The following is a 27,761-nucleotide window of genomic DNA, read 5'->3' as shown; positions in this document are numbered from 1 at the left end:
ACTTAAATTTCTGTTTCATTGTTCTCAAAGTCCATAGTTAATTTCATTTCTTTTAGAAGGAGGCACTAGATGTGTAGAAATGTTTTTTTTCCTATGGACTTTGATTAGGCATAGATTGATTAGGAGTAGGGGCCCTGAAGGTCTTGCTTGAGAGGAAAACCAATAGCAAAAAGCTCAGCAGAGGGAGTGTCTACTGACATAGCTGTGGTTCACTGGAATTTGGCTTTCTCTGACAACTTCTGAATTGCAGCGGGTGTAAGCAAAGCACTGGGTTATTATTTAGTGCCATGCAACAATTAGAACTCAAAAAGTGCAGTAGTAATTTCTAGCTTAATTTCATGTGAAAAATTGTTATATGATAGTGTATAAGGCTCTTCTCTAAATGCTTCATTTGATAGAATAAAATAACAATAGACCAAGGGCTGAACGGTACACCATATTTCTTGTTCTGTACTGGCCAAAAATAACCCTGTGAACCATCTTGGAGACTGATGGGAAAGGAATAATTTGTAGGAGAAGGAAAAAGAAGAGTGAAAACTGAGTCATACCCAGATACTACACTTGTTTAGGAATTGCTGTTCAGTGCTGTTTGTTAGACTTAATCTCAGTGGCAACAGATAATAATCACTGAATAAGCAGCAGCTGTGGAATCCAGCACATGAATCATTTCTGAAACGAAACACAGGATTTCTTAAAGATTGAACTCTCTTCATGGGCCTAAGAAGCACAAAAACCACAAAAAGCAAAATAATGGCAATGTCTCAATTTCATTATATCAATACTAATGTAAGCTAAATAAAAAATCTGTGAAATGCTGAGGGTCCTTGTAAAGATCTTAGCCTTAAAAGGTCATCTGTTTTTTTCTGAGTTAATTCTATACATGGAATCATTTTTGTAGTTAACTCCCAGAAATCACCACAGTGGTAATAATTAATTTCAGTACTTCTGTTTATTTCATATTACGATTGGAAGAATTCATTTTTTTTGACAGCTCAGTGTCACCAAGCTGGGGGAGATGCAGTATTGCTCAAGCTGAGTGGCAAATATGATGGCTCTCGTGAAGCCTAAGCTTCCTAACACAGTAACATACAAGCTGTAATCAGTAGTAGCCTCCTTAATTTGTAGAACTGGAATTAATTGTGTACTGTTCAAGCAAGTCTCTCACCAATACTCTGTACTTTGCTGCTTCCCAGTTTGTTAGCTTTTATGTATGCATGTTGCTGGATTGCTCTTCTCACGTTGCCATATACTATCAGACATTTCTTTAGCAGCTGGAGAAACAGTGATAAATCTGTAACTCTCCCTGACCATTTTCTTAGATTTTTTTTCACTTATTTTTAAATATAACTTCTAATATACATTTTATTCTTCTGCCTTTTAGCCCCATGGATGCCTGAGCTCCGAACTGCTTAAGTAATTACTACTTGCAGCCAATGAATTATCAGTGTAGTTATGCTTTGAAGTTGATGGTATTGACATGCTAGACATGCACAACTGTAGCTTTCTGACCTGATTATCTAAGGCAGCTCAAACAATAGAAGTAAGTTATTGTCATGTTGTATTATTTTTGTCACTTTACCATGTAGATTGCAATTTTAGTACAACCATTTAGAACTGAAATTACAACATCTGTTTTCCATTACGAGAATCAGCATTTCATGTTTCCAAATGCCTGGCACCAGCCCCATTGCGTTGTCCTAAACGTATATATAGCCTTAAATCCCTGTTAAGTCCACCACTGAATATTTCATCCAGATTGCCTCTTGTTTCTCTCAATAGTTATTATTTAAATTAATGCTGTCATACTGTTGGCTGTAATTCTTGAACAAAGTCTTTGTTGCATATATGTGCGCTTCAATGTAACAAATACCACAACCTGAGAGAGTGTACATGTTGAGCTGGTTTGTCTTTTTATATGATTGTATGTTTGCCAAATAGTAAGGTGATGTTTCTTTAATTTGGAGTCAGGACAAACAAACATTATCTATTCAGTACAGTTGCATGAATTCTACATTTTTAGTTTATTTAGTTTAATCCTGTTTACTACCCTTGTTTTGAGAGGATGACTGCTACCATTCCAAATCCCCAAATAGCTTCAGGAGTCTGTTTAGAAGCAGAAAGAAGGCAGAATCAGCTATCCAGAAAGGTATTTCTTCATCTTACCAGCATTAACTGTGAACCAAGGCCCAGGATGTACTCTGGACCAGTGGCAGGTGTCTAATGCAGTATCTTTTGACCTGTGATTGATAGAAATCTATGGTCCTTTACAGTTAGAGTGGGAGATTCCCATAGAACGTGTGGGACACGACTTGCTGTACATATCCTTGCCAGATCTGTGACTAGAAGATGGTACACAGTCATTTTTATATGCCTGCCTAAACTGTATTGAGTGAATCTCAAGGTTTTCCAGAATGTATCAGTTTTTACTGGCCAGTTCTTCAGAAACCTGTGCAATACTTTAAAGCACATCATTTCCACAGAAATCTCAGTGGGCCATCTCGCTAGTTTTTTTGGTTTTGCATTGTAAAACTGTGGTTTACTCTTGGGTATCGTGTCTGTTGGTATGTAAAATGTGTATCTGAGTGCACTCTGCATTTTGCATATGGTGTATTTATATCTTTGTTAATAGTGATTCAGTATTTCTTTTTTCATTGTCAGTTACTGGCTTCAAATTATTAGGTTCTTGTTTCCACTAATTCATTCTTTGTATCTTTATCAGTCATTTTCTCTGAAAGAGCATTTGTTTGTGCTGCATGGCAACAATTCCAAGTTGTACAGTGAAGAATGGCAGCTGTTTTGTACATCCATTAATGCTTAACTTAGAATGCTGTGTGAGTTTGAAATGGGTTTGATATTTATTCCCTAGGAAGAATCACATTTGTACTGACTGGTTGTGTTGTTTCTGTCAAAAATAGTTCTGTTCTTGGTGCCCCATGGTAGTTCTGCATTATGCTCTCAATGAATATCACACGTATTTCTCTATTCTCTTTTATTTGCTAAAAGGAAGAAAATTATATTAACCTTTATGGGACTCAGTAGTGGTGCAGAATACCATTAAACATTTATGCTAGCAATTCATATGGAATAGCACCTCATATTTGAAGGGATTTCCTCCATAAAACAACTTGCTGGCAGTGGAAGTTTCCTGAAAGTCACTGGATAGCATAGGTTGATGCTTTATTACATTTCCATCCAAAGCCTGTGTAGTGGAGAAAGTATTTGTATTCTCAATAAAATAGCAAGAAAATGAGTGTGGATGTTAACCAGTTATTGGGCATGGCAATCTTCAATTAAATCTTTAAAAAATCACATTTTTTGAGTTGTTTTAGCAAGTCTGTTATTATATTGCATGATTTGGTATAGTTACAGTGGTAATTTCTGTGTTTAAACATATTGCTTTGTTAGTAAGTAAAATGCATTTTGAGGCAAAGCACAGAAATTACACTCATATGTGATCGTATTATTTCTGCTGTGCTAGGCAAATGCAAGATGCTAAACCAGATGTTTCTCTCTAAATTCAAAATCTCTTTGAAATCACGCAGCAATTGCTCACAGTAGATTTAATAGGATAAATTAGGCACTTGTTTATCAGGTTATCCTGCCATGAAACACCATGCTTGGGAATCATCTTCTAACTCCTGCTTCACGACAAGCATAATTGTCAAGCTCCATGTGATCCTGGCAGTGATGACTTAGATGGCTTTATCTGTATTTCTTGGACAGTCATAAAAAACGTGTTGGGTGTTAAATATTTATGTTGGAAGTAAGCAGACTTTGGCTTTGAGTTTAGAACATTTCTCGCAGCAAGGGCCAAGCGTTAGAGTTGGGAATTGGAAAGAAATACCACGATCTCAAGGCTCGAGAAACTCCCTATGTTGGTGGTATCAAAAATCTCTTTTTCTTCTCCTTCTTTACTTGGCTGTTTGCTTACAGGAAAGACCATAGAGCAATGATGAACCTGTTTTTATTTTAACAAATATTTGCAAGTATTTGGGAATTCGAAATAATAGAGCAATCAGTTATTGAATGTTTTCCATCAAGTTATTAAATTTCATGTGAATAGAAGAGAAGTGATAGGCTTATATTCTACCAGCTCATGAGTCTTTTCATTCTTGTATGAATGGACAAGAGAAGTTCTTTGCACACGTGCCCCAACCCATCGTTTCCAATAGATGATTAATCATGCAGGCAGATGATAAATGTACATGATAAATGATTTTTAAAGTTTTTAAATACGAAACAGCAATATAATGAATAGAAATATTTCTACATAAGAGGAGCTCATCTCTACAATACGTATATTTTTAAAGTATAAGTTCAATTTTTTTTAATAGCCTTTAATTTACATTATTTAATGAGACTTTTTTAGTTGTTACTGGGTTTGTTGAACATTAGATTGTGCCACTCTTTACTCAGTGAATGGGTAGGCAGTTTCCATACTGTCTTGGCACAGTATAAAGTCTTCTTAGCAACCTAAGTTGCCAAGAATAGTCTCAGTACTAATATTTTTGTGGAATTTAAGGCAACATTATATGTAACACAGGTCTACTTGTGTAAAAAGTAGATCTACTGGATCCTAACAGAGTCGCAGCTCTGTTAGATTTCTTTCCCAACTAGCAGTTGCAGAAGCTGCATTGGTAGGAAGTTCTTGGTGTGACGGTGCGATCAGCAAAGATGATCAGTGATCTTTAGCATGTTCTTGTATTTTTGGGTACGTAGCGTAAAAAGCTGAAGGCTGACTTGAATTCCCCAAGTCAGAAGAACAAGGGCAGAAACTGCTGAAGTAACAACTTGAAAAATGCTTTCAGTACTTAGTGTTCTTTGAAAGTCATGCTGTCTTCAGTTGTTATGTTTGATGTCTGCAGTTGTAAGATGTTGGAAGCAGAAATCTTATTTTATTTTGCAGAGCATTGGCTGTGACGACTATCTGGGTTCAGACAAGGTGATTGACAAGTGTGGAATATGCGGAGGGGACAACACTGCTTGCAAGGTTGTTTCTGGAGTTTTCAAACACACACTAACAAATCTCGGCTATCACAAGATAGTGGAAATTCCTGAAGGAGCTACTAAAATTAACATTACTGAGATGTCAAAGAGCAACAACTATTTGGGTAAGTTGTATCTCAGTGAATATCTCTAGTGTATCTCTTGTGTGCTAGTGTAACTGCGTGGAGTGCCATCTAAGGACTGTGAAATAGATGTCAGAAAATGAAAAGACAGTTGATTAAACAGGCATTTTGCTCAGAACTAACTGACAGTGTGTAATTCTGGCTCGATCTTGCAGGACAGACACTGTAGATGTGTTACTGTCTGTTTCCCTTCTGCATGACGTGACTTTGGTGTTTCCCAGCAGTTAATCCACTGTTATGCTTACACTCCCCGCATTGTTAACCTAGCCTGTATGTACAGGAGTCCAGCACTGAGGCATACCTACTTACGTAAAGTATATTAAGCTTTCTAGAGAAGAAAAAAAAAAACATCTTCTGATTGCTTAAGAATGTCAGCTCTTTTAATGTGAAAATTATACCAAAATTGCATCAAGATAAAGTCTTGTCGATGGTATTCTCAGAATACAGATCAGTGATACAGTTATTTATTCTAAAGGCCCTTAATTCAAAACTATAGAGGATCCTGAAATATTTACATCAACATCGTAGCTTCTGGAGATATATTTTTGAGATGCATAGCATGCTGCAAATAAGAAATTATGTCTTGTGTGCCTTTGTGAACTGCGACATTTCCTGTTTAAAAACTCATTTCCAGGTTACAAAGGTCTTTGTTTACATGTGTGCTTCTGTTCAGGAGCCAATTTTGCGGAGAGATCTGGAGGGAAAAGAATTATCAGAGTAAATAACAGAAATGATACTACAGGAGGCCCTGGTTGCTAGCTCAGTGTTTTTATCACTGGAGCTATCCAGATATACTGGAAGTTTAAAATCCCTGTACTTTGACAGCCACTGTTTCTCACTTCCGTCTGTTAACCATCTCAGTATCACACAATTTGCTCAAGTCCAAGAAAGGAGAGTGCTCATTATTGAATCTTGCCTTCTTTTGGTTTCTGTTGGAGCAGTAACTGGTTTTACAGAAACATCTGCATGTAGATGGGAATTTATGGTGGGGACAGAGTGTACTGTAATGTCATCTCCATCATTTTGCAGAAAATCGGACTCTTCAAAAGGGAAGAAATAATATAAACTGTAAGCCCACAAATATCAAAAGTTCAGGACCACTTCTGTGGTGAACTCATCATCAGTTCTGATTTGTCTTGATTTCATTCAAATGTATTTTCGATACAGATAACATGTATACACCAGTGTTAGTTTTTCTAATGGACAGTTTGTAATATCCATCAACACTAACTCATTTGATGAAGGAGGTAAACAATTACTCTGTCTGAGGAGCTTCTATACGTACAGTATGTTTACTAGCAAATGGATGAGAGTGGGCTTACTTAACACGTTGATGAAAGTCACTGCACTACTAATCTATAAAATTATGAAACTGAATATAATTTACCATCAGATTTACATGTCAGTATATGAAAACAGCAGACAGAAAAGGCCACTTAGCTATGTTAAAATGTTCTGAGCCGCAAGTACATTTTTGGAATTGGCAGGACAGAGAAATAGTAACGTTTGCTTAAAAATAATCGAGACTGTTGGCATGTATGGGAAAGTTGCGAGGTTTTTCTTTCCCATGCTATGCTCCCCTGAGCTCTTTGTTTATGCCATCAACTTTTTTCTCCTTTTTTATTCATTACATATGTTTCATTTTAAAGCTGTTGGTACAGACCTACTCTGCTAAATTTACCAACTCCTTCCCCTGTTCTGAATTCCTGAGGCTGTTCCATCTAGAAGGCCTCCAGCCTCTCTGCTTATGCTGTAACACTATAAACTTGGCTTATTGAGGCAGGTGTAGTTGCTCCAGGACAGGAACGAGCGTGTTCCAGCAGATCAAAACACTGAAACTAGAAAAAGTTTTACCAAGCAGTGCAGTGTACAAGCTAAATGGTAATTGGGAAATTGTTTTTGTTTTTTTTTTCTTGTCCATTAGTGGACACAAATTTCTCACTGATGTCACAGCATTTAAAATTTAGCCACTGAGGGCTTTGTAGAACAGTTAACCCTGGTACAGCAGGGAAGCTTGAACGCTCACGTCTGATGTTTACTGGTTTGTCAATATTAGTAGGCATAAGTCTTGAATCATAAAACTGGTAAATAGTTTTAAACTTTTCTGTATGCTGCAGTAGTGAAAAAAAAAAAAAACAACAATAACAACCCAGCAGCAATTTCCTTAAGTATGTACTGAAATACTTTGCAAAACTGAAGTTTAGGTCGTTGTTCTGATATAGTCCAACTGCAGCCATCAGAGTTGCTTGTAAGCAGCATTCTTATGGTTGTAAGGAATATAACTTTAGCTGGGTTTGTTTTTCCCTTTGCTTTTTACATTTCATAGTTTCTTCATTGCAAAATCACAAATCAGCTCAAGGTCACTTAATTTTTATTTATTTTTTTTAAAGATGTCAGCCGATGGTTCTGGGACTCTGAGTTGTTCTTGTCTCTTCAGGAGACCATCTGAGTTCCATGTGATTTCATTAAACAATTTTTACACAGCTCTGTACATCTTCACTGCTTTGTCAAAGATACTAAGCAAACCAGCAGCCAGGAAAGTGGTTTTTCACTGGGAGGTGTTTGAGATTTCTGTACAGTCTGGAGGTGCTGGAAAAAGCAGGTAAATATGTTATGCTTCTTACTGAGTTTCACGTTCATCTGCGTTCTCCAAACATCTGAAAGCTTCTCCACGCTGCTTTTGCAAGGTTCTGAGGCATAATCCATTGCTCGTTGTAGCAAAACCTGTGACCTCATAGAAAATATAGTTTTAGAGATGATGATGAATATGATAGAGATGTGTTTGAACAACCACTGAAACAGCCTATTTCATGTACCTTTACAACTGACATTTTACAGGATCTACCACACCTACCTCATCACAGGTTTCTTGTGCATCTAGTGGCCCATGCTATTTTCAGTGAACTGTTACTTTTTCCTAGGAAAACAGTTTTGGAAGGGAAGCAGCCCAGTTTTGGTATTAACCTGCCTGAACAATGGCTATTAGTATATTCACAATATATTAATCGATTTGTATGTTTACTCTAGTAAATATCTAGTGTATTTCCTTACAGTTTGAAGCAAAAGGTACGTATTACAATGTACGTTCAAACTCTCTAACCAGGTCTGTAGGCTGTGTAGTCCTGAGCTATGCACAGAATGACTTGCTCCTCTAAGTATTTTTCCTAAATATTTTCTTCTTGGCTGAGCAGTTAGACCTTTGGGCAGCAGAACTGCTAACTTTGGAGAGACTTTTCCATTGGCAAAAGCACTTCTCTAAGATGCTAATCTTGTATAGGAAAGAGACAAAGACATACCTTTTATCCCACTGGTAGTTAACAGCTGGCAAATTCTCATATACTGAAATAGGAAGTTTGCCATTGAATTAAACAGGACCATAATATCTTATGTGGCACCAGATCACTTTAGCAATTATGCTGCAGAAAATGTGGGTTTTGAGTATAAATAATCCAGCATCTTTGGGTTTGAGTTTTAGGATGAAAAAAATATAAAGCCAGATGACATTAATCTGATTATTTGGAAGGTGTTTTTTTGTTTGGTGGATGTTGAGAACCTTATTTAAAGATACTGGTGGTTACTCATATCCATAGCCTTAATAGTAATTTCATCATATAGAGCATCTGATGAAAGTATCAAAAGTAAAAGTGGAAATTTAGCTTAATGAAAGAATGAAAGTTAGAAAGATTGAGAATGAATTAGTTTTGAAATACATTAACTGTGTGTTGCAAACCTGTAATCAGAAGTAAGTAGATGATGTCCTGTAATTCAAGCAACGGTTTGTTTCTAGAACAGTTGGCTGACTCTGGGCTCATACAACTAAGATTCAGCTCTGCAGACAGTACCAAGAACACCAACTGCTTGCTGTCATTGGCAGTACACATGTATGAGATCTTATGGAAGGAAAGTTTATACATTAGAGTTTGGACAAGCCTCTTAATGTTTAGTGCCTTATGTGAACACTATTTAGTGTGGAGATGCTTAGAGTTGTTCTTGCCATTCCTTCATGGAATGTAATAATGTGTTTTAATTTTGTTTTTCATGGCATTAAGTTATTTCATTTATTAAATAAGATTAAATCTCCGAACTAATTTGTTTTCCTTGCTTTCTGTAGAATGACTTTGAGCTATTCTAGCACCTGCTCTCACCACATGCTGGCATACTGTAGTCATGATTTAAATAAGAGGTATACATTGTTGTTTGTTTTTAATACAAGCCCAAGATATTTTATTAGTGTTCTCATGAATGTTAGTGAGAACATGAATATGGGATTAGTCACGTGAAAATAACAGTGAAGAGGCAGTGGAAAGATGCTCTGAAAAATATTTTGATTCATTGTACCCTGCAGCACAGATAGCATTCAAACAGCATGTCTCATGATGAAATATTGTTAGCAGCTCTTGAGCTTAAAATAATATTTTGAAATCACTTTAAAGATTCAAATTTCCAGCAAGTACAGAAGTAGATTAGAACACTGGCAGAGAATTTAGAACACAAACATTGTTGGAGACACTGCTGTGTGACAAGAAATCATATGAGACGTTTTGTAATTTAAATATTAGCTCATGAAAAAACCATTGATTTTCTTCATGTGGTGCTAATTAGGTAAATTACTACACTTCATTATAGATTTTTTTAGAATTGCTCTTTCTCATTATTTGAATTTTTTTACTCTTACACTTTTTTATTTTGGAAGACAAGAATAAGGTTGCTGTGCAAAGCCATTGCAACAGATACTAACCAGTAATACAGAGAAGAGAGAATATGTGTTTGAATTTTCCAGGCTTGGAATTAACATGCAAAAAAATGTCAAAGGAGAGGATTTCTTTGTGTTTTCTGTTACCATATATACAGCAAACTTCAGTCCCCACAAAGACTTCTACATGGCATTTTTTGTGGTGTACATTACTCACTGAGTGCATCTCTAGATGTGTTGGTGTATGCATCAGAGTTGGAGTATATCTCACATTTATAGCTTACTGTCTGCATTACTTGTAAGCTATGTAATTGTGTTATCTGGATTAGGATAACTGTTTTTTTTACCTTTTGTCCTTGGTTCTCCACTGGAGCTGAACAACAAAGACATTTTCTTGTACAGATGACAGAGATTTCTCCAAACTGTAAAGAAAAGATGTAAAGAATTGAATCTCAAATAGACTGACAATAAACACAGCAAATTCAAACCTTAAGGAAATTTTGAAGTAAATTATCAATAACTGAACAGGCAGTTAATCTCTGTAAAGCTAGCAGTGACATTTTGAATAATGTTCCTTAAATATGCTTTCTGATATTAGGAATGCTAGCAAGTCTATTTTGTAGTTACTTCCTGAAGATTGAACTGAAAAGTTCAGAAATACACACAGAAAGAGGAAAACTTTTTTTTTTCTTAAAATACTTGCTAAATAGAGTATTCCTATTAAAATATGATATTACTAACTAATAAATACTACTTAATTGGTTTTTGCTGAGTCTCCTCTCTACTCTGAGGCTTGTGTTTTTTCCCACAATTCTTCATATTTTGCTTAGGAATTTTCAGATTCTGCTTAATGGATACTTAACAGAAGTTCAGCCAATTTTGAGGCATCAAAAGGTTCAGTCCTCTTTGAGTTTTTGAAAAGATTTGATGCTCAGAGCAGATAATTTAGTTTAGTTAACACTGGATGCTTGGTTGTAGATATGCTGGTCATCTGAATTAATAGTAATTTTATTTAATTTCTCTTTTGAAAAGCCTTTTCTATGGTAATACTACAGAAGCATCTAGAGGACAGGAAGCCTGGGAGAGTGTTGGGTCTTCCACTAAGAAAAACCTTTGCAAAGTACAGTTTTTGAAAACAGCATTGTGTGTTGATCCTATCATTGAATATAATAGAAGAAAAACAAAGAACCCCAGGACTAATGATTCAAGCTGGGACTACTTCACAAGAAGTGTTGTAGAGTGGGAGGCAATCTAAAATGTAGTGTGAACACTCCTGAATCTGTAAAGAGGATTTTGCTTATGAAGTGATAAAGTGCTACTTGAAGTACTGGCAATTTGTGACAGTATTTCACTTGTGGAGTTCTGTTTGAGGATAATGTGTATGTAGATAAGTTACCAAGGAGAGTAAAATGTTTGCTTTTAATGCAAGAGGTTTAAGAACTGGTTAGAGTCAATAAACTAAGATGTGGAAAAGTGCAAGAGCTATCTTTCTAACACTTCTTTCTTGAAATTTATTTCTATGTTGCTTGATTCTTCTAGCATACGTATGCAGTTTTCCATATTCCTTGAATTACTTTCCTTAACATAATTTCAAATAGATTTTTTGCAGAGAGAGCTTCTTTCCCTAAAAAGTTCATCGTATTATAGCCAACGTGTAGCATTTGGCTGGGGTGAACACTTAGTAAAACCCTTGAAGTTGTTAAGACTTTGGATGAAATTCAACCCTGGTGTTAATGAATTCAACTCCACTGAATTCAAGTTGCACAGAATCTTACCTAGCATAATGACCTGTAGTTGAACCAGAATGTATCGAGGACATTTTTCTTTGCTGACCATTTATTTTTTCAATACTGGTGTTGCTTACCCAATTTCATTTTAGAGTTTCTGGCAAGGTTATCTTACTATAGTATGTTCCAAGGTGACCTTTTCCCACCTGGCTTCATTAAATAGTGAGCTGATACATGACAGGTCCATACAGTGATCTTTAGGTTCCAGGCACATTTTGAAAACATACTTGAGAAATGCATTCTCAAAAGCTGGTGTGTTCTTTTTCATATATTAAGCGGCAGATCCTTAAAAACAAGAACAAACAAACAAAAAAACCAGACCATGTTACTCATGTGAGTATCTCTTTCTAGCACCCAGTGGCTAGGATTTTGGCTCATGCCTACTCACTGATGTCAACAGTTATTACCAGTTTCAGAGCTCATAGTGTTCTCATTTCCTGTGTTTCCTGATTCTGTCAGCATTTAACAAAAGTGGTGTTTTTTGTTTTTTGTTTGTTACCATTTGTTTGTAAGCAGTGTTTTTACAAAAGCAGCTAACACTACAGCATTGCACCAACTGAAGCCTGCTGTTGCTTTGATGATCTTCCCTGCAAATACATCATCTGAACAACAGCCAGCAGCAATGAGTCCCACTGAGGTGCTTGTTTCATAAGTTCTGTATTAAAAGAATGTTTTTTTTTCCTTTCCTTGAAATATGGAAAGGTTGTTTTGAGCAGAAGGGAAAGGAATAAAGAGAGGTATGCAAAATAGTGAAACTCAGAAAGGCTGGCTGCACGGTTTGGCTTGTAAAGCACCCGGCAGTCTGGTTGCTTATATAACTTTCCAAACCCCCTTGGCCTGGAAGCCTCTGGAGGCTGCAAGATTTTTGGTATTTCCTGCTTCTCATCAGACCCCAAAATCTTTAATTTCAGTCTTTCTCACAGTGTTTTGATTATACTTCTGTTTCCAGTTATGAACAAAACCAAAGAACTTGAGTGCAAAATTTCAAAGAAAATGTATGAAAAAAAAAGAGATGAGCAAAGAGCCTTGAACAACAGTGAGTTTTTATTTATCTGAACTCAATTAACCTGAACTTCACAGATCTCAAATATTTAGATTTGTCTTTGTTTTCTGTTAGGTGATTATGCCATCAAGTAGTTTACATGAAAATAGTACTTTGTTTTGGCTGATGGCACAGTTTTCAAGGCTTACTTAAAAATCTAAGTTCTGTTTAACAATGTATGTTGAACATCTTAAGGTTCATACTTGTTCTGCCACTGACCAATGTTGGTGACTATTATCTTCATTTCCAGTCTTTATTTCAAACATTTCTCATACTAAGTAATAATTAATCTCTGTTTGTCATTGGTGAGTCTTTAATCTTAAATTTTCACTGCAGTGAAATCTACAGTGCATCTACTGCATCTTAGGTTCGTGCATGTTCCCTTAAGGGAGAAATTCCATGGTCCCACTCACAAAAAATTCCATTGTCAAACAGAGCCAGTGCATGAAACTTCAATTCTTTCTCTTCTCACTTCATAGCAAAAACTAAGAGGCTACAACAGAGGCTCCTCTCAGCTATGCATAAAGTATTATTTTTCTGCTGTTATTCACATGAAAGGTAATTAGATAAAAAGATCAGTAAAATGGTTTTGAAAACCAATTTACAAAATAAAAGCTTTCTGATAGAAGAGGCTTATTGGAAGAGTTTAGTGGTTCCTTGCGTCACAGTTCTGGATGGGTAGCTATCAGGATGCTGTTTGGTTCTGTGTACTGGAATGTTTGGAATATTTCAAGTACCTAAAAGGTGATTGCAGAAAGAGCAGGGTTGGTCTCTTCTCACTGGTACCAGACAGGTGACAGGACGAGGGGAAATGGCCTCAAGTTGCACCAGGGGAGGTTTAGGTTGGATATCAGGAAAAGCTTCTTTACAGAAAAGGTTGTGAAGCACTGGAATAGGATTCCCAGGAAGGTGGTTGAGTCACCATCCCTGGATGTGTTTAAAAACCGTTTTGATGTGGCGCTCAGGGACATGATTTAGCAGAGGGTTTTTAGTTAGGTTAGCTTGTGGTTGGGCTTGATGATCTTCAAGGTCTTTTCCAACCTGAGCAATTCTATGATTCCAAAGTGTCCACTGTATTTTAGTAAGCTTCATCTTTTTTTACCTGATACAGCTTTTCTGCCATTTGGCTGAAGTAGTCTCATGCTTTCTTTCATAAAACAGCATGAAATAGATATATTCTTTTCTCCTTCCGTATCGTGAATGTACTTAATTGCTGCCTTTTCTTGAGGTGCTGTTTATATCCTTAACGGTATGGTTGTCCATGTGTGGCACACATTGTCTTCTAGAAACTTAACAATAGTAATACTTAAAAAGGTACATCTCAGAGTAGGCAGTACAAGTAATTTACACAGGACACCTGTACGTATTTCCGTGTGTCAGAGTGCTCACCACTGTTGAGATGTCTTTGGTTTACAGCCAGGCCTCGTAAGAGATCTAAAACTTCAGCTTCTATCCTTACCTTTTGTGTAAGTTTTTTCTTTTGTAACTTGGATGATTCTCCTCTCTTTAGTACACCTGACTTCCTGCTCTATTCTTCTCCTCTAAGGTAGCCAGTGAGGGACCAGTTTTGGAATGTCATGCATCCTTTGGAAATCATTAGCTTTGTGAGTTCATCAAAGTCATGGCTGTTTTGTGTGTTAGTCACAGTACTGTCCTTTTCTTAAAAATTTTGATTCAAAATGATTGTTGTACTCTGCCTCAGCTACCCCTGAAGAATGAATGATAGCAGTCCAAATTCTTAAACTATCTATAGACAAATTCCCAAATCATATCAAGACACATATCTTTTTTTTTTTTCTTGCCAAAAGGAGAAGTTGTTACTTATTTAAATAGCTGTTCAAATGCTGCAGAACGTAACTTAAGAAAAAATGTCTGGGAACCTGGTTTCAATTGTCTTAGACATTTCTGTAAAGCATTCTTTTATTCCCTAATCTTATTTTATTCTGAGAAAAAATGGATATCAAAAACCTCTTTCTTTGTTCCCTAAGCATCCCTTGATTTAGTTGGAATATGTCGTTACATCATTGTCTGATTCTATAGAAGAAACATTTTTATCTTTTTTTTTTTTTTTTTTAATGTTGCTTTGCTGATTTCCCTTTGAACTTGTAAGTTTCAGCATTTTTGTTTCTTACTCTTTTTTACATCTTTTAGTGAAATAATCAGCTAGAAGAAATCTACATTATTAGCGGCTTCATGGTTGGATCCAATAAAGAGACTTCATATGCAGAGAATATTTTTACATTGCAGCATTAAATTCCAAAATAAATCCAAGGTATACATGAGGATTTAAAATTTGATTTATAGACTGTGTGATTGAATTAGTCAAGGGAGATTAAACTTTATCCTTTTCTTCATCGCTTGCCCAGTGTCTTTGTTTTCTATTGAATACTGCTTCAAGTCTTTGAGACAGAAAAATATTGGTACTTAGAGGTACTTAGAGGTCATGCAGGCCCATTATTTCATTTGTGCTTGTGTCCATGACAGAGGTAGTTAACCACAGTCAAGACTCATTTTATGTATACGTTATAATTAAACTGCTGCAATTCTAAAAATTTTGATAGCATGCCAGTGTTACAGGTCAGATGAATGAATGCCTGCTGTAAGATTAGATGTTTTTAAGTAAGCTCTTAGTGAAGGTGACCAGCTTGTACTTATAACCTGGACATGGTTTAGGAGCCTTGAGACAGAAAAGCTTGAATATCAGTTGATCATCAGTCAAACAAAATGAAAATGAGAGCATTTATTAAGGGCATGATAGTCCAGCTGCAGCCAGTCTGCTTTAAGAGGCTAATGTCTGTTACCTCATTCACCTGCATTAACCTACACCAGCACTTCTACCAAATAAAATAATGCTCAGCTTTTAATCAGCACGCAGCCGGTTGAAGTGGGTGATTGGTATGTGAGGGTAAAACTGCTTTCTCTGCACCTATAAAGCTCTTAACACGGAGCTGTTTCAGAGCAGGGAACTTCTGAGCATAACTTGAAATAAGGATTTTGACTTGTAGTCCTACTGAAGTCATTGGGTTTGGGAGGTAAACCTTGAGAAGGAGGAAGGCTTAGGGGCTGGAGGGTGGGTGGAGGCCCCAGGTGAAGCTGGTTGGGACAGTTAAGGTATACTGATGCATGTAGGGCCCTGCCAAAAACTAGCAGTGATAGAGAAGCAGACTGTGCAGAGTTTGTGGAGTTCTCAGGTGACACACCTGTGTTTAATCAGGGAGAGGAGCAGAGGCCACAGCACACCTTCAAGAGATCATTGTGTAATGGTTCAAGTGACTGTGGAGAAAGGTTGCTTTAGCTGGAATGTATTGAGCAGATTGGGAATGGGAGAGATGAATATACTTTTAAGTGTGATTTTTCTAGAACTTATTAGACTTATATATCTTCATTTTTTTTACCTTTTAAAGAAAGAAATAAAGTAGCAGTGTGTTTTTCAAGGGCGATGTCATCAAATTTTAGTGCTAAACGGACACTTGTTACGGACAAACAGGTTGCTCTGTCAGCAGATCTGGGTTCTGTGATGGGAGGGACACTAGCACAAAGTAAACAAAGCCATGACCTCTTCCAATGAACGAGCCTTCAGACCAAACTGCAAATTAAGCTCTCAGACAAATAATCAAAATAATATTATTTGTTTTAATTGTTTATAGATAAGAATTGTATTGGTTTTCTTTGACTAAGTAAGTACATTATTTCTTAATAATTGGATTACAATTAAACTCAAATCTCTGGGTTACTGCATTAGGTGTCTGTCTTGTGTTTCCAAAGGTAAGTTAGGCAACCCTTCCTTCCCCCCCCCCGTCCAAGTTAATAAATACACCAGGTAAGCATCTGTTTCATTGAGCAAAATTAGTCTACTCAAAGAATGTTTATAAGAAGTAATATCAAGGCTTTGGAAATCTTGGGGAAGAGATACATTTTTATTGGCAAAAAGAGGTCCTGTCATTTTTCTTCTAAATTGCTTGTGAGGACCTAAGGTAACAGTATTGTAGTGTATAATGTGTCCACAGATGTTCAGTCAGACTACAGAATAAAGATTCCTTCAATAAGTGGAATTATAAGTTTACTTTAAATTTCTGTCGTAACACTTCATCATTCTCTTCTTAGTTCATATTCCAGAAGGCTGGGAGGATTGGTTTTTCCTTGAGTCTGGCAGAGCTACGAGTGATGGCTATATATGCAGAGTGATGGCTTGCTCTGATTTTTTTGTTGTTCCTTTTAAAAACTGTTCCATTCCTTCCCCAGATTTAATTAATACAGGGGAAGGTCAAGTCAGGGGGGTTGCTTGGAACTGAAATTTGTATTATAAGTGAATAATACTTTTATTTGGTTGTCTTATTAAAACTTAGAAAATAAAGAAGCAGTTTTGTTAAGAGTTTGTAACTCTTCATCACCACCATTTCTTGTTGTGTTTTTAACACGACTTGAATTTATGAGACTTTTTAAGTGTTGCTGAAAGCACATTATCCTAAGAACTTACCAGTGTCTTCCAAGTGTATCTACTGATGCAGTGAGAAATTAAGTTCTCCTTAATTTCCTTTGCCTCTCTTAATAGATATCACAGTCCGTTCTTTTGAGTCTCTGATTCAAAACAGTTCTTCATGCGTTATTTTAAAAATGTTCTTACGATCCTAATGAGCAACTGACCGAGTTTTCTGTTAGCCAGTAGCAGTCAACTGAATTGGAGGGAGAGGTATCATGCTTTGAAACTGCAACATTTGTCTGTTACTCATAGGTATATGAATGAAACAGACCATTGTTTCCCCGTGCCTTGTAATGCAGGCTCCATTCCAAGCTGCTGGACAGAAGACATTTACAAGGAAAAGAGAGGATTTTCTTCCATTGTGTTTTCTCCCTTCTATTATTTCTAGAAGTGTTATGTATTTGTTATATAGTACTGCAAGTAGTTTAATTTTAAAAGATTAAAACAGAAATTCTGATGTATTTTAATTAACCTGAGATTGCACAGTACTGATGGTGGTCCTTCAGCACACCTCTTTGTGACAAACCGCTGTAGTTAGCTGCAGTTTGTGTGTCAGCAGAATCCCTCTTCACCACAACCTCCCTTCAGGAAGTTGTACAGTGCAATGAGGTCTCCCCTGAGCCTCCTTTTCTCCTCTTCATTATGTCTTATAGGTAGAATAAGTTAACGAGGTTTAACAATAACCACTGACTATAGCATCTACTCATAGAGGAGTTGTCTTCTGCTACTCCTTCATTCTGGCATTCCTGGTTCATAAAATTGTTACAATACTGTATACCTAGAGCCAAATTTCATTTGGATTTAGATTTTAACCAACTGTTATCCACTGCCACCTTCTTGTGTTTTTTTCTTCCCTCATCCAGTTTAAAGCAGCCCATCAAGTGGCTCTCCCCTTAAAAATTACTAAGTAGCAGCTTTTAATGTCCAGGTGGCAGTTCTTGTGTCTTTTTCTTCTCTCCTGGTAAGGCAGTTCACCACCTGCAAGGGTCACTTTTCTACTCCACCTAATGGTGCAGAATAGCACATTTTTTTTTCCTGCATCTGTCCTGGCTCTGGCAACTTAAAGCGTAATTAAAAACACACTGCATAAGTGAGGTTTTCATGGAATTGTTAAAGGTAATTTTAATATTTTTATTAGTCAAATGTACTTAAGTATCTTAAGTTTCTTCACGTTGTATACAAGAAAAATTATACTAAACTTGTACAAAGTATTGTACACATTGTATTCACAAAATTTTGCTTCTGTTACTGACATGTCAATGAAGGTACTCCCAAAGTTGCATACTTCCATCTTGTGATGATATGCTCCCTACTGCCCCCAACCTCCTCCTTTGGCCTGGCCATTATGCCTCAGGCCTTGCTTGGGACTGATAACACTATAATACTATGACTGAGTCAATCATCTTACCCCATAAATAGTGAGCAGCCTGAGAACCCCTTGAACTCTAATCCTGATAACAAGACTTCATCTGATGTTTCCAATTCCTTCTAAATATTTTGAAGCTTGAGTGACTATAGTTCCAGACTGGATTGTGTGGAAGGTTACTAGAGGTAACTTAGTGAAACATCCTCATTTTGAGACAAGGTAAACCCTTAGGATGGAATACGGTGGATAATCCATTTCATTATAGTTCCCTAAGAATGTAACCTGTGTAAGGGTTGTAAGAATGTAACTTTATCTGTTAGCAAACACCATAGGAGCCTGGTATACTGACTCAAAGAAAAACAATACAGAGTGTGGAGCAGGGTTCAGGTCCCACGGCCAAACACCATGATCGTTATGCAGGAATGAGGCCTTGGTGATACTATTGAAACTGATAAACCAACTTTATCATAGAATCATAGAATATCCTGGGTTGGAGGAGACCTGTAAGGATTCTTTATTTAAGGATCATTATTTTTCTTCTCTAGGCCTAACAAACAAGGACTTCAGACACTTCTCATATGTCTTCCCCTCTAGACCCTTCACAATCTTTCCAGCCCTCCTTTAGATGCTCTCTGATAGTTTTTTGTCCTTTTTGTGCTGTGGTGCCCAAAGCTCTGCACAGCACTCCAGGTGAGGCTGCACCAGAGCAGATTAGAGCAATGCAATCACATCTCATCCCCCTGCTATGTATCTGCACTCATGTTCTTCATTAACTTCGCATGCTTTGAAGATAGAGTTGTCCCAACAATTCAGAAGAATCCGTAATCTGTTGCTATAATAAGCTGCTCTATTCACTAATCTAGCTGTGAGAGTTTTCATTGGGCATAGCCAAATTCCTTAAGAGAGGAGTCGTGGAAGTGCATCTGAACACAATTAGATGAAATGAGCAATTTGCTATTTGTGAATCTGTAATCACAACACTTTGTATATTGAACGCGACCAGCCAGTGCCAAATTGAGCATCACTCAGAATCTAAGCTCAGCTATCCTCTGCTCCACTGACATATGAGGACAAGCCAGAATATACAGGGATTTATTTTCTGCAAAACTTATTTGCCCTTTTTCACATGATGTGTCTCCAGCAAAATGACAGGGTGGATTCAGTTGGATTATACATTTATTTTGAATCTCTTGACTGTCATCATCATCCAGCTTTCTTGGAATTCAAATCAATAGGAGACAAATCCTGGAACTAATCTTCTGAGGAAATGCAGCAATGGGGCAAACCTTACATTTTGTGCAAGGTCTAGCATATGTGCCTGTGAGTTTAAGCAGAGCTGCCTTGGTTTCTCCTTCCTTGGAAGGCTCCCAGTCCTTAGTAGACCATTTGTTTGTTATGGGAGTATTTCAAGACACTGTCTTTTAAAACTAATAATCAATAGCAGTGTAGCTGTTTAGTGCTTAGAATCCATTCAGCATGGTAAATTCCAGAGGGGAGGTGAGAGCAGTGATTAAAACTTGCAACGCTGCCTTCCTTCACTTTCTCTCTGTGGTGTTTTCTACTGAAATCTACTCGTGTTTGGTTTTGTATTTCATGCTTCCATCCCAAATTTGGCTGCTGAAACAAAAGCTCCTTGGTTCTTTGAGAAAAGCATCTCAGAAAGTACTTCTTATCTTCAAAGTGTTTTTCTGACATTAATTAATTGGATCCTCACGATCCTGTGAGCAGGATAAGGAGCAGCCTGAAAATGCCCATTAAGCACTCATACTGCAATGAACTGTGTTAAACACCTTTGGAGCCTTGCTGGATAAAAGTGTTTTCTCTACTGCCCAAACAACTTCAGAAGTGTTTGAAAAGAAGTGCACAAAAATTAAAAATGCTTTTGAACTTTCAGCAGACTTTTATGCCTATGTGCTTGTGGATGTAAAAAAGCTGCTGTTCAAACAAGCAGGGGCAGATCCTCAGCAGCTTGTAAATTACAATGGTGCCATTGATTTCACCACAACTGAGTTGCCCTAAACATGCTAAAAGGCCTGGCTTTTTGCTTGGGAAGTAAGGCAATATGTAGTAACACCTGATCTGAATAAAGAGCTTTAAAACCTCATAATAATAGTAATAATACCTGTAATGAAGAAATACTTGCAAACACCTGGAACAGATTTTGTGTGAGACACTCAGAAGAAAGACATTAAATGAAAGTAAAAGAAAGGTAAACAAAATAAAACTAACTGGCAGTATTTGTGGGCATACCGTGGCATACTGTAGTATGAAAATGAAACATATTTTTTGTCTTCCTACTGAATTACCAAACATTCTTTCTGCTCTTGAGTGACTGTTCTCCTAAACTGTATCTAACAGTAACTCATTGTAAAAGGAGTCTATTTGTGTTTTAGTGTTTAGAGTGGGACTTATTTCTGTTTTCACTGAAGTTAAGCAACAAATTCTGCTAACCACTGAAGTTACAACCAACCATTTTGGTTGTGAATCTGTGCACTGAAGGTCTGCTGCTGCCTTCAGCATCAGTTGCCAGATGATGTGCTGAGCTTCCCACCACAGTTCAAATGGAGGTATGGGAGAAGTCTGTTTTGCTAAGGCTCCTGGCATGTGTCTTTTCTGGGTAACTGAAAGACATTACAAAGCCTTCCAGTCTCTCTTCATATGATGCAGTGAGAAGTAGGAAGAAATGGTGTGTTCACATGATGTATTTGAGAAAAGTATTGAACTTCTTCGTTGGTAGAAGCTCCTTTAACTGATCAGCAGGGCGGCGGTATTGGGCTTCAGAGAACTTCAGAGGGCAGTACTTGCTGCTTTTTGACTCTGTGTTATGCCAGTGAAGGTTATTATATGAGTTGCTTAGCCAGTACTTTATTTATATTGCAGAGGTTTACAGTATTATTTTCTGTCTTTCTTTAGCTTTTCTTTCTTTTTTTTTCTTTGAGAAGATTCTGTCATTGCAGATGTATGCAATGACTTTGTTGGCCTGAGTGGGAAAAATGCTGTTATTGGATCAACTGGTTTTGGTTTCTTTGGATGAGTTAGGCAGAGTTTGTGCATTAGTTTAAATTTTTGGCAGTTAGTCATAGAAACTAAAAATGAATGGAAGTTGAAAGGAGTGGAGAAGGTAAAGAACATACAAACTGAAAGCAAGAATAATGGAAAAAATCAATTCAAAGTTAAACTCTCTAACAATGATCAACATTTTAAAAAATGCAAGAGTGAATTTTAATCTGGATTTATATTTTTATCAAAATTAATCAAACAGATGTATATGGATTGCTATTTACTTGGAATAATAATAATATTTGCTAAGACTTTTTTTTCGGTTCATTTAGTTTGTTGGAGCTTTCTGTATTTTTTTAGCACGTACATTAAAAAAAGCTACGCAGTAGCTTTACTGAATGAGTTGCATCTCACATTCAGTTCCTTAACATTATGTAAGTAATAGCTCTGCTAACCGGGGCAATTACTGCTAGTCCTGCTATCAGGTATGTATAACAGTTGCATACCATAGGCCTAGTCTCTAAAGGATCCTAAAGAATCTCCTGAGTTTATGTAGTTGATCCTCTTTGGCTTTCTGGTCTCAAATTTTTTGTTTTATTTTATTATGTTTGGTCAGTAGTTGGACTATTTCTGTATTTTATTAGTCAATAATCAGATATAATTTGGAAGATGTGTCATGTGTCTCCAGTTTAACAGTTGCAATTATATAGCCAAAAAATACACAAAGAGCTTAGCTGGGGGAAGCAAGAGCCACTAAAAAGGGAGGGGGAGAGAGGAGGGGAAGGTGTTTTAATTTACTTGAGTATTGCAGAAGAGTCAGGCTTTGCTCTGGCAGTGTTTCCTTAACAGAGCATGAAAATTTTCTTAGGTAGCTTAAGCAACTTTGATCTCATTTTGTTCCTGGCAAGGTTATAGACTAAAAGCCAATTGGGCACCGCTCAATGCCAAGAGGGTACGTGAAGTCAAACCTGTTTGCAGGATAATCCTGCAATAAATCATAGCACATACAGTTATATAGCTTTATCCACCAGACTTGTAGCTTGCTCTTTAACATACTGGAGCATGGTAGAGGACCTCTTAAGGTACTGGCCTAGCTGTATAAGATGTACATAGAACTACCAGTGGTCTGGTTTTATGACTTGGCAGCGGCCTGTGAAAGTAAGAAATTATGGTAGTTGTTATGGTGCAGCCCACAATGACATGGATTAAGAAGATTCATTTCTATACATTCACCATCCCCTCGATAAAGATATATAATATAGATAGCTGTCATGATAAATGTAGCATAAGACTCTCAAAAAAAAAACCCACACTCAAACTTTTCAGTTGCACTGTATTACAGTGCATTTGAAGGGAAGTAGGAGGTGACAGGATGGGTGTTAGGAAAAGGCACTTCAACCAGTGAGTGGTTGAGCACTGGAACAGGCTGCCCGGAGCTGTAGCCATGGCCTGAAGCTGCCAGAGTTTAAAAAGCATCAAGGCAGCATACTCAGATGTAGGGATTGAAGTTTGAGTGGTCCTGTGTGGAGCCAGGAGTTGAACTTGATGGTCCTTATGGGCCCCTTCCAACTTGGGGTGTTCTCTGATCCTATACTTTCTTATACTTCATATGTATACTTTTTGTACTTCTCAGAAATTGATCTCAAAGAAGATAGTTTATAAAACATTAAATAATAAATGCTTAGTAAAGAAGGGAAAAGACTTTCTTTTCATTTAACCATATATTCTGTATCATGCTTCCAACATAAGCTTTAAAACATTTAAGTGTAGTTCTCTCTGGCAAAATAATTGCAGTTTGTACTAAGGATACTTAACTCACCTTTTTCTGTTATCTGAACTCTGCTGCTTTATGTGTGCCACAGACAAAGTACTGCAGTTAATTAGCCAGTCTTATTAAGTGGGAAGCTTGGAGCGTACAAAGCCATACTTTCCTTGTTAACCAGGGAAAAATTGTTTCACTAGCTTTTTAGTTTTGGAATGAGTAACAACGACAGAATGAGAAGTGATGCACCGAAATGATTTGTATTTGGCATAGTCCTCTGCTATCGATGACATAATTTGATCGTATTCTTTCTTGTTCTTGGCCCTATAAAAATGATCGGTACAATGAGATTATTTCTACTTTTGCTGTGTTCATGGATTGCTGGGCTTACCTCCATGTGTCAGCTGTGTTTCACGTGGTTTGATAGCTCTGATAAAAAAAATGTCAAATCAGTTCAATCTCTGAGCATCTTCTTTATGTTTAAATGTGTTGACTGCCTATTTGATGACATAACCAATAACATCTGGAAGATTGCCCTGAGCATTTGTGACCAGAAAATTGTGCATGAGAAAGTGGATACCAGTGCTGAACTGACTTGCTGTATTTCCAGCTTTCCTCTTTCCACCCAGCTTCTTGTTGCAGGAATTCAACTTCAGGCAATGTGTTCTCAGGTAAATGGAGACACCCTTTCACTAATGTATATATTACTGTTCTTTGCTGAGAGCCAGATAATAGGGAGAGTCTGTAATAAATCAGTGTTCTTTTAAGCTGATGACCAAGAGGTACTAAGTTGTTATCAGTTTGTATTGGAAGGGAGAACAAGTTCAACACTGAACTTCTGTGGGCAGTGGAACAAGGTCTGTCTGGTTTGGTTTGTGTCCAGTGTCAGTACTGTAACAGCCGCTGAGTGAATCAAAGCAAATTTTCCCACCCATAACACCCTCTGGTCACTCACCTTGTTGTAAATAACTTCAGTCTCCATGTTCAGGTCTGCTCTGCCTGCTTGGCCAGGATATCAGCTTTGCACAGGCTGACAGACCAGTTGGCTGCCTGGCAATACAGATAGTTTCTGGGCTCTTGCCGTAACCCACTTTCTAGTAGGACAAAGTTGTTTTGGATCTCTGTTCTATCCTGTTACCTGCATTTGTTCAAACAGTTTTGTATTGTTTGAGAGGAGACTCAGCACTTTTGTTGGACTTACCTGAAACCAGACAGTGGGTGGTATAGAAGAAGCTCCCCAGAGGGTGGGAATGGCTGACATTCTGCCAGAAGAGGATACATCTAAACTAGGGCACCCAGGAATGCTTTGTAGCTACCACCACATCTGTGTGTTTTGAGTTACAGTATTGGATGTTACCGCAATAATCAAAAAATGTTTGAAAAATTCCAGTTAAAATTTAAAACAGCTTAGAAACATTCACCAGTTCCAGTTTTTCATTGCTAGGAATTAAAGCTCTTTAGCAAACAAAAGAAGCAGTTATAATTCTATTTTAACTTTTGATTATCGTGAGATACAGTGCTGTTTTTCTCCAGAGATACCACAATCTGCTCTTTTTTACTCAGCTGCCTCCTAACTATTCAAGTTCTTGGCAATTGTTGAGAGTGCAAGGAGTTGCAAAATACTTCTCAGTATGCCAGCTGGAGAAAAGAGAGGGATATTTGCACACGTGCTTTTTAGTAATCTGGCCATTCTGACTGAAGTGGTATACAGATTAAAAGATAATGCAATCCACCCATAGGATTTAGGCCAAATGTGTGCGATGTTTCTATGCTGGGCTAACTAATGTGCAGCTGAGCTGTGCCAGAAGGCTCAGCTATCGCCTTCAGACACATTAAGAGCCAGACCCATCAGCTTCTGAAATATAAGAACTAAATTCTAACTGAAATGGTGCAACTATGCCAAATGCTAAAATCTGCGGATTCAATGAAGTTGCACACTTAGAAATCACTTGCTATGTTGAAAGTGTATCCCTCCTAGAGACTATTAGTTTCTAGCCCTGAATGTTGTTTATTTCACATTACTATTGGTACTTAATATTTGGCTTACAGCTACTGTTAGTGAGGTATATATGTGATTCTAAAAATCCAAACTATGCCTTTACGCTGTAATTTCACCATCATTCTTGTCAGGCCTTATGACAACTCTGGGATGGCCAGTTATAAACTTTAATCTTAGTTATGTCCTGCCTTCTTTAAAGAAAGAAATGAAAGATGAATATATAAGTATCTGGAAAAGCTTTCTCCTTCCCATGAAAGATTCGCCAAAATGCTGAAATTCTGCTTTAATTTCCCTTTTTACTTGCATCCTCTAATCTACTTCATGAACTCCGTACTTCAGAAGTTCCAACTAATATATAGGTAAATTTTTACCACCTTTCTTAGCAGCAACATAAGTATACAGACCTATTAAAGTCCTCTGATTGGTTAACACCACTGTTTTCTATCTGTTTTCAAAAAATCCCTGGTTAGATTTTCAGTATTGCAGTTTTCCCCAGTAAGATTGAGTGTGATATATGGAAGAGCAATTGTGGCGAAGAAGCATGGTAAATTCTACACAATTGTGCATCTTGTGCATGTCATAATCATATCTCTGTATTAGATAGTGATGCCAGTGGTGGAGACTGGTGTGAGAATGCTGTAGTGTGCATGTTCGCTTCACTTTGCTTCTTTTTTCATCAAAAAGACTTCAGAAAGAGTAGAAGACTTGTTTATTTCAGCTGGCTATTACCAGTATGTATCAGGAAAGACCATATAAACAATGTGGGGAAATATTCCATTCTCTGATAGATGCTGAAGGCGTATGCTGTTCTGTAACGTGTGGATTGGTTTGCTTGAAGATTTTGTTGAAAGTTCTTGGAACTTGGAATTCTTTTATAGTGCGTGAGTCTGCATAGATAGTATGACTATATGATATACCAGTTCTGTTTCTCAAAGACTGTTATTTATTGCACTGGTAATTATTCTGCTCTGCTTTGCTGTCCCAGCATTTCCCTTACTGATGTGTTAACATTCTTTAAGGAGTTAGAAATGAAGGAAAAAATAGGCAAAACTGAATGAGGAGGGAGCTGCATCAGCAGGGGAAAATTCGAGCAGCAGTTTAATGGATGCTCCAAGAGGAAAATGGCTCGTTGTGGTGGTAGAAAATGAGCATTTCTGATTACAGTAATTAAGTGGAAACCTTGATGTTTAAGCAAGTATGTCTTATTTTCTCCTGGTAGGTAGAAAAGATCAGGAGTTTTTTTCTGGGACTTGTTGCCTGAGATGATTTGCAAGAGCAAGCACATGAGGAGCTCAGAGCAAGATTAAATCATGCTCTGAGGACAAACTGAGCAGTAATGAAAGAAAGAATTATTGCTGACAGAAGCATATTACTGTGCAGCATTACTATTGCTGCTGATTTGATCAACTGATTATATAGAGGGAAAAAAGAAAATTTACAAGTGAGCAAAAATTGACTTGCCATTGTAATGAAAACCTGGGAAATCCCTGCCAAAAATAAGCAAGTTCCACAAAGGCTGAGACTGGCTGAACATTGTGCATCTGTGTCAGATTTGGGAAGCACTTGTGTCCACCACTTTTTTTGTGTGTGTGTTTTGGCACAATATCAGACGCAATCTATGATTTTCAGAGTCAGACCAGAGATACTACAACTCTGAAAGCAAAGCAAACCGTTTCCATTTGTGCCAAAAGAATGCTGTTTGGTTTTGGGGTTTGCCTGGCTTTGTTTGCTGAGCTGGTATATCTGGTATGTCCAGAGAGAGTATAGAAATGGCCATCAGTTGTTTGCTTTTGGGACCATTCATTACAGTGAGCAGCATGGGAGATCAGAAGGGTAGCTGGAAAATCTCAATGGAAAAATCAGGGAGCTGCACATCTCCTCCAAAAATAGTTGGAAAAATGAACAATAATTTGTCCTTTGTGAATGCAGTGCTGCAGTCACTGAAACATCTCAGTGCATAATGCAGAGCTGAACTGTGGATTGATCACAGCCTACAAGAGACAAAGCACAGAAAGCTCTTGCAGTTTACCTTTGTTAGTTCTTTAATGTTGGGTTCACCTGCAACATAGTCAAACTCAAAAGAAAAAGGCTTTAAAACTATGCAGCATTCCAGAGAATCATAAATATACATGGTAGATGATTTTGCACTGAAAAAAAGGTTAAATGAAATAGCTAAGACAGGAGGAAGATGAGATCTCAAAGAACTATCTGAACAAAAGTATTCTGAAAATACTGTATGTATTTTAAGTATGTCTTTGGAAGTAATAGAATTCTGAACACCTCAGCGCTAGGTGATGGCATGAAATCCAGGAGAGGAAATTGCCCAGAAACCGGATGAGTTACAGAAAAGTGGTCAAGCAAGACAAATAGCAAAAAGTAAATGAACTTTGAAGCAATTGGATTTCATCACAGTGATCTGCATTGATGATAAAGATAGTTTTCTAAGATCTCCATGTAACTTCGGTTGGCAATACAAACCTACACATTCAAAACGCTAGTTTAC

The 27,761-nt window shown here is 37.3% G+C and overlaps 1 protein-coding gene across 9 annotated transcripts in view; it reads left to right on the top strand.

Moving 5' to 3' along the window:
* THSD4 (thrombospondin type 1 domain containing 4) overlaps positions 1-27,761 on the top strand; it is a 286,352-nt gene that overhangs the window by 226,185 nt on the left and 32,406 nt on the right. For all 9 annotated transcript variants that reach the window (XM_048955750.1, XM_048955751.1, XM_048955755.1 and 6 more), the window contains one exon: positions 4,907-5,111. In XM_048955750.1, coding sequence (XP_048811707.1) covers positions 4,907-5,111 — 205 coding nt within the window. The remainder of the gene's footprint in view (positions 1-4,906; positions 5,112-27,761) is intronic.

The sequence above is a fragment of the Lagopus muta genome, chromosome 10 (genome assembly GCF_023343835.1).
Source record: "Lagopus muta isolate bLagMut1 chromosome 10, bLagMut1 primary, whole genome shotgun sequence".
Lineage (NCBI taxonomy): Eukaryota > Metazoa > Chordata > Aves > Galliformes > Phasianidae > Lagopus > Lagopus muta.
The sequence above is the reverse complement of the archived record's forward strand: the minus strand, read 5'-3'. Positions and strand labels throughout refer to the sequence as shown.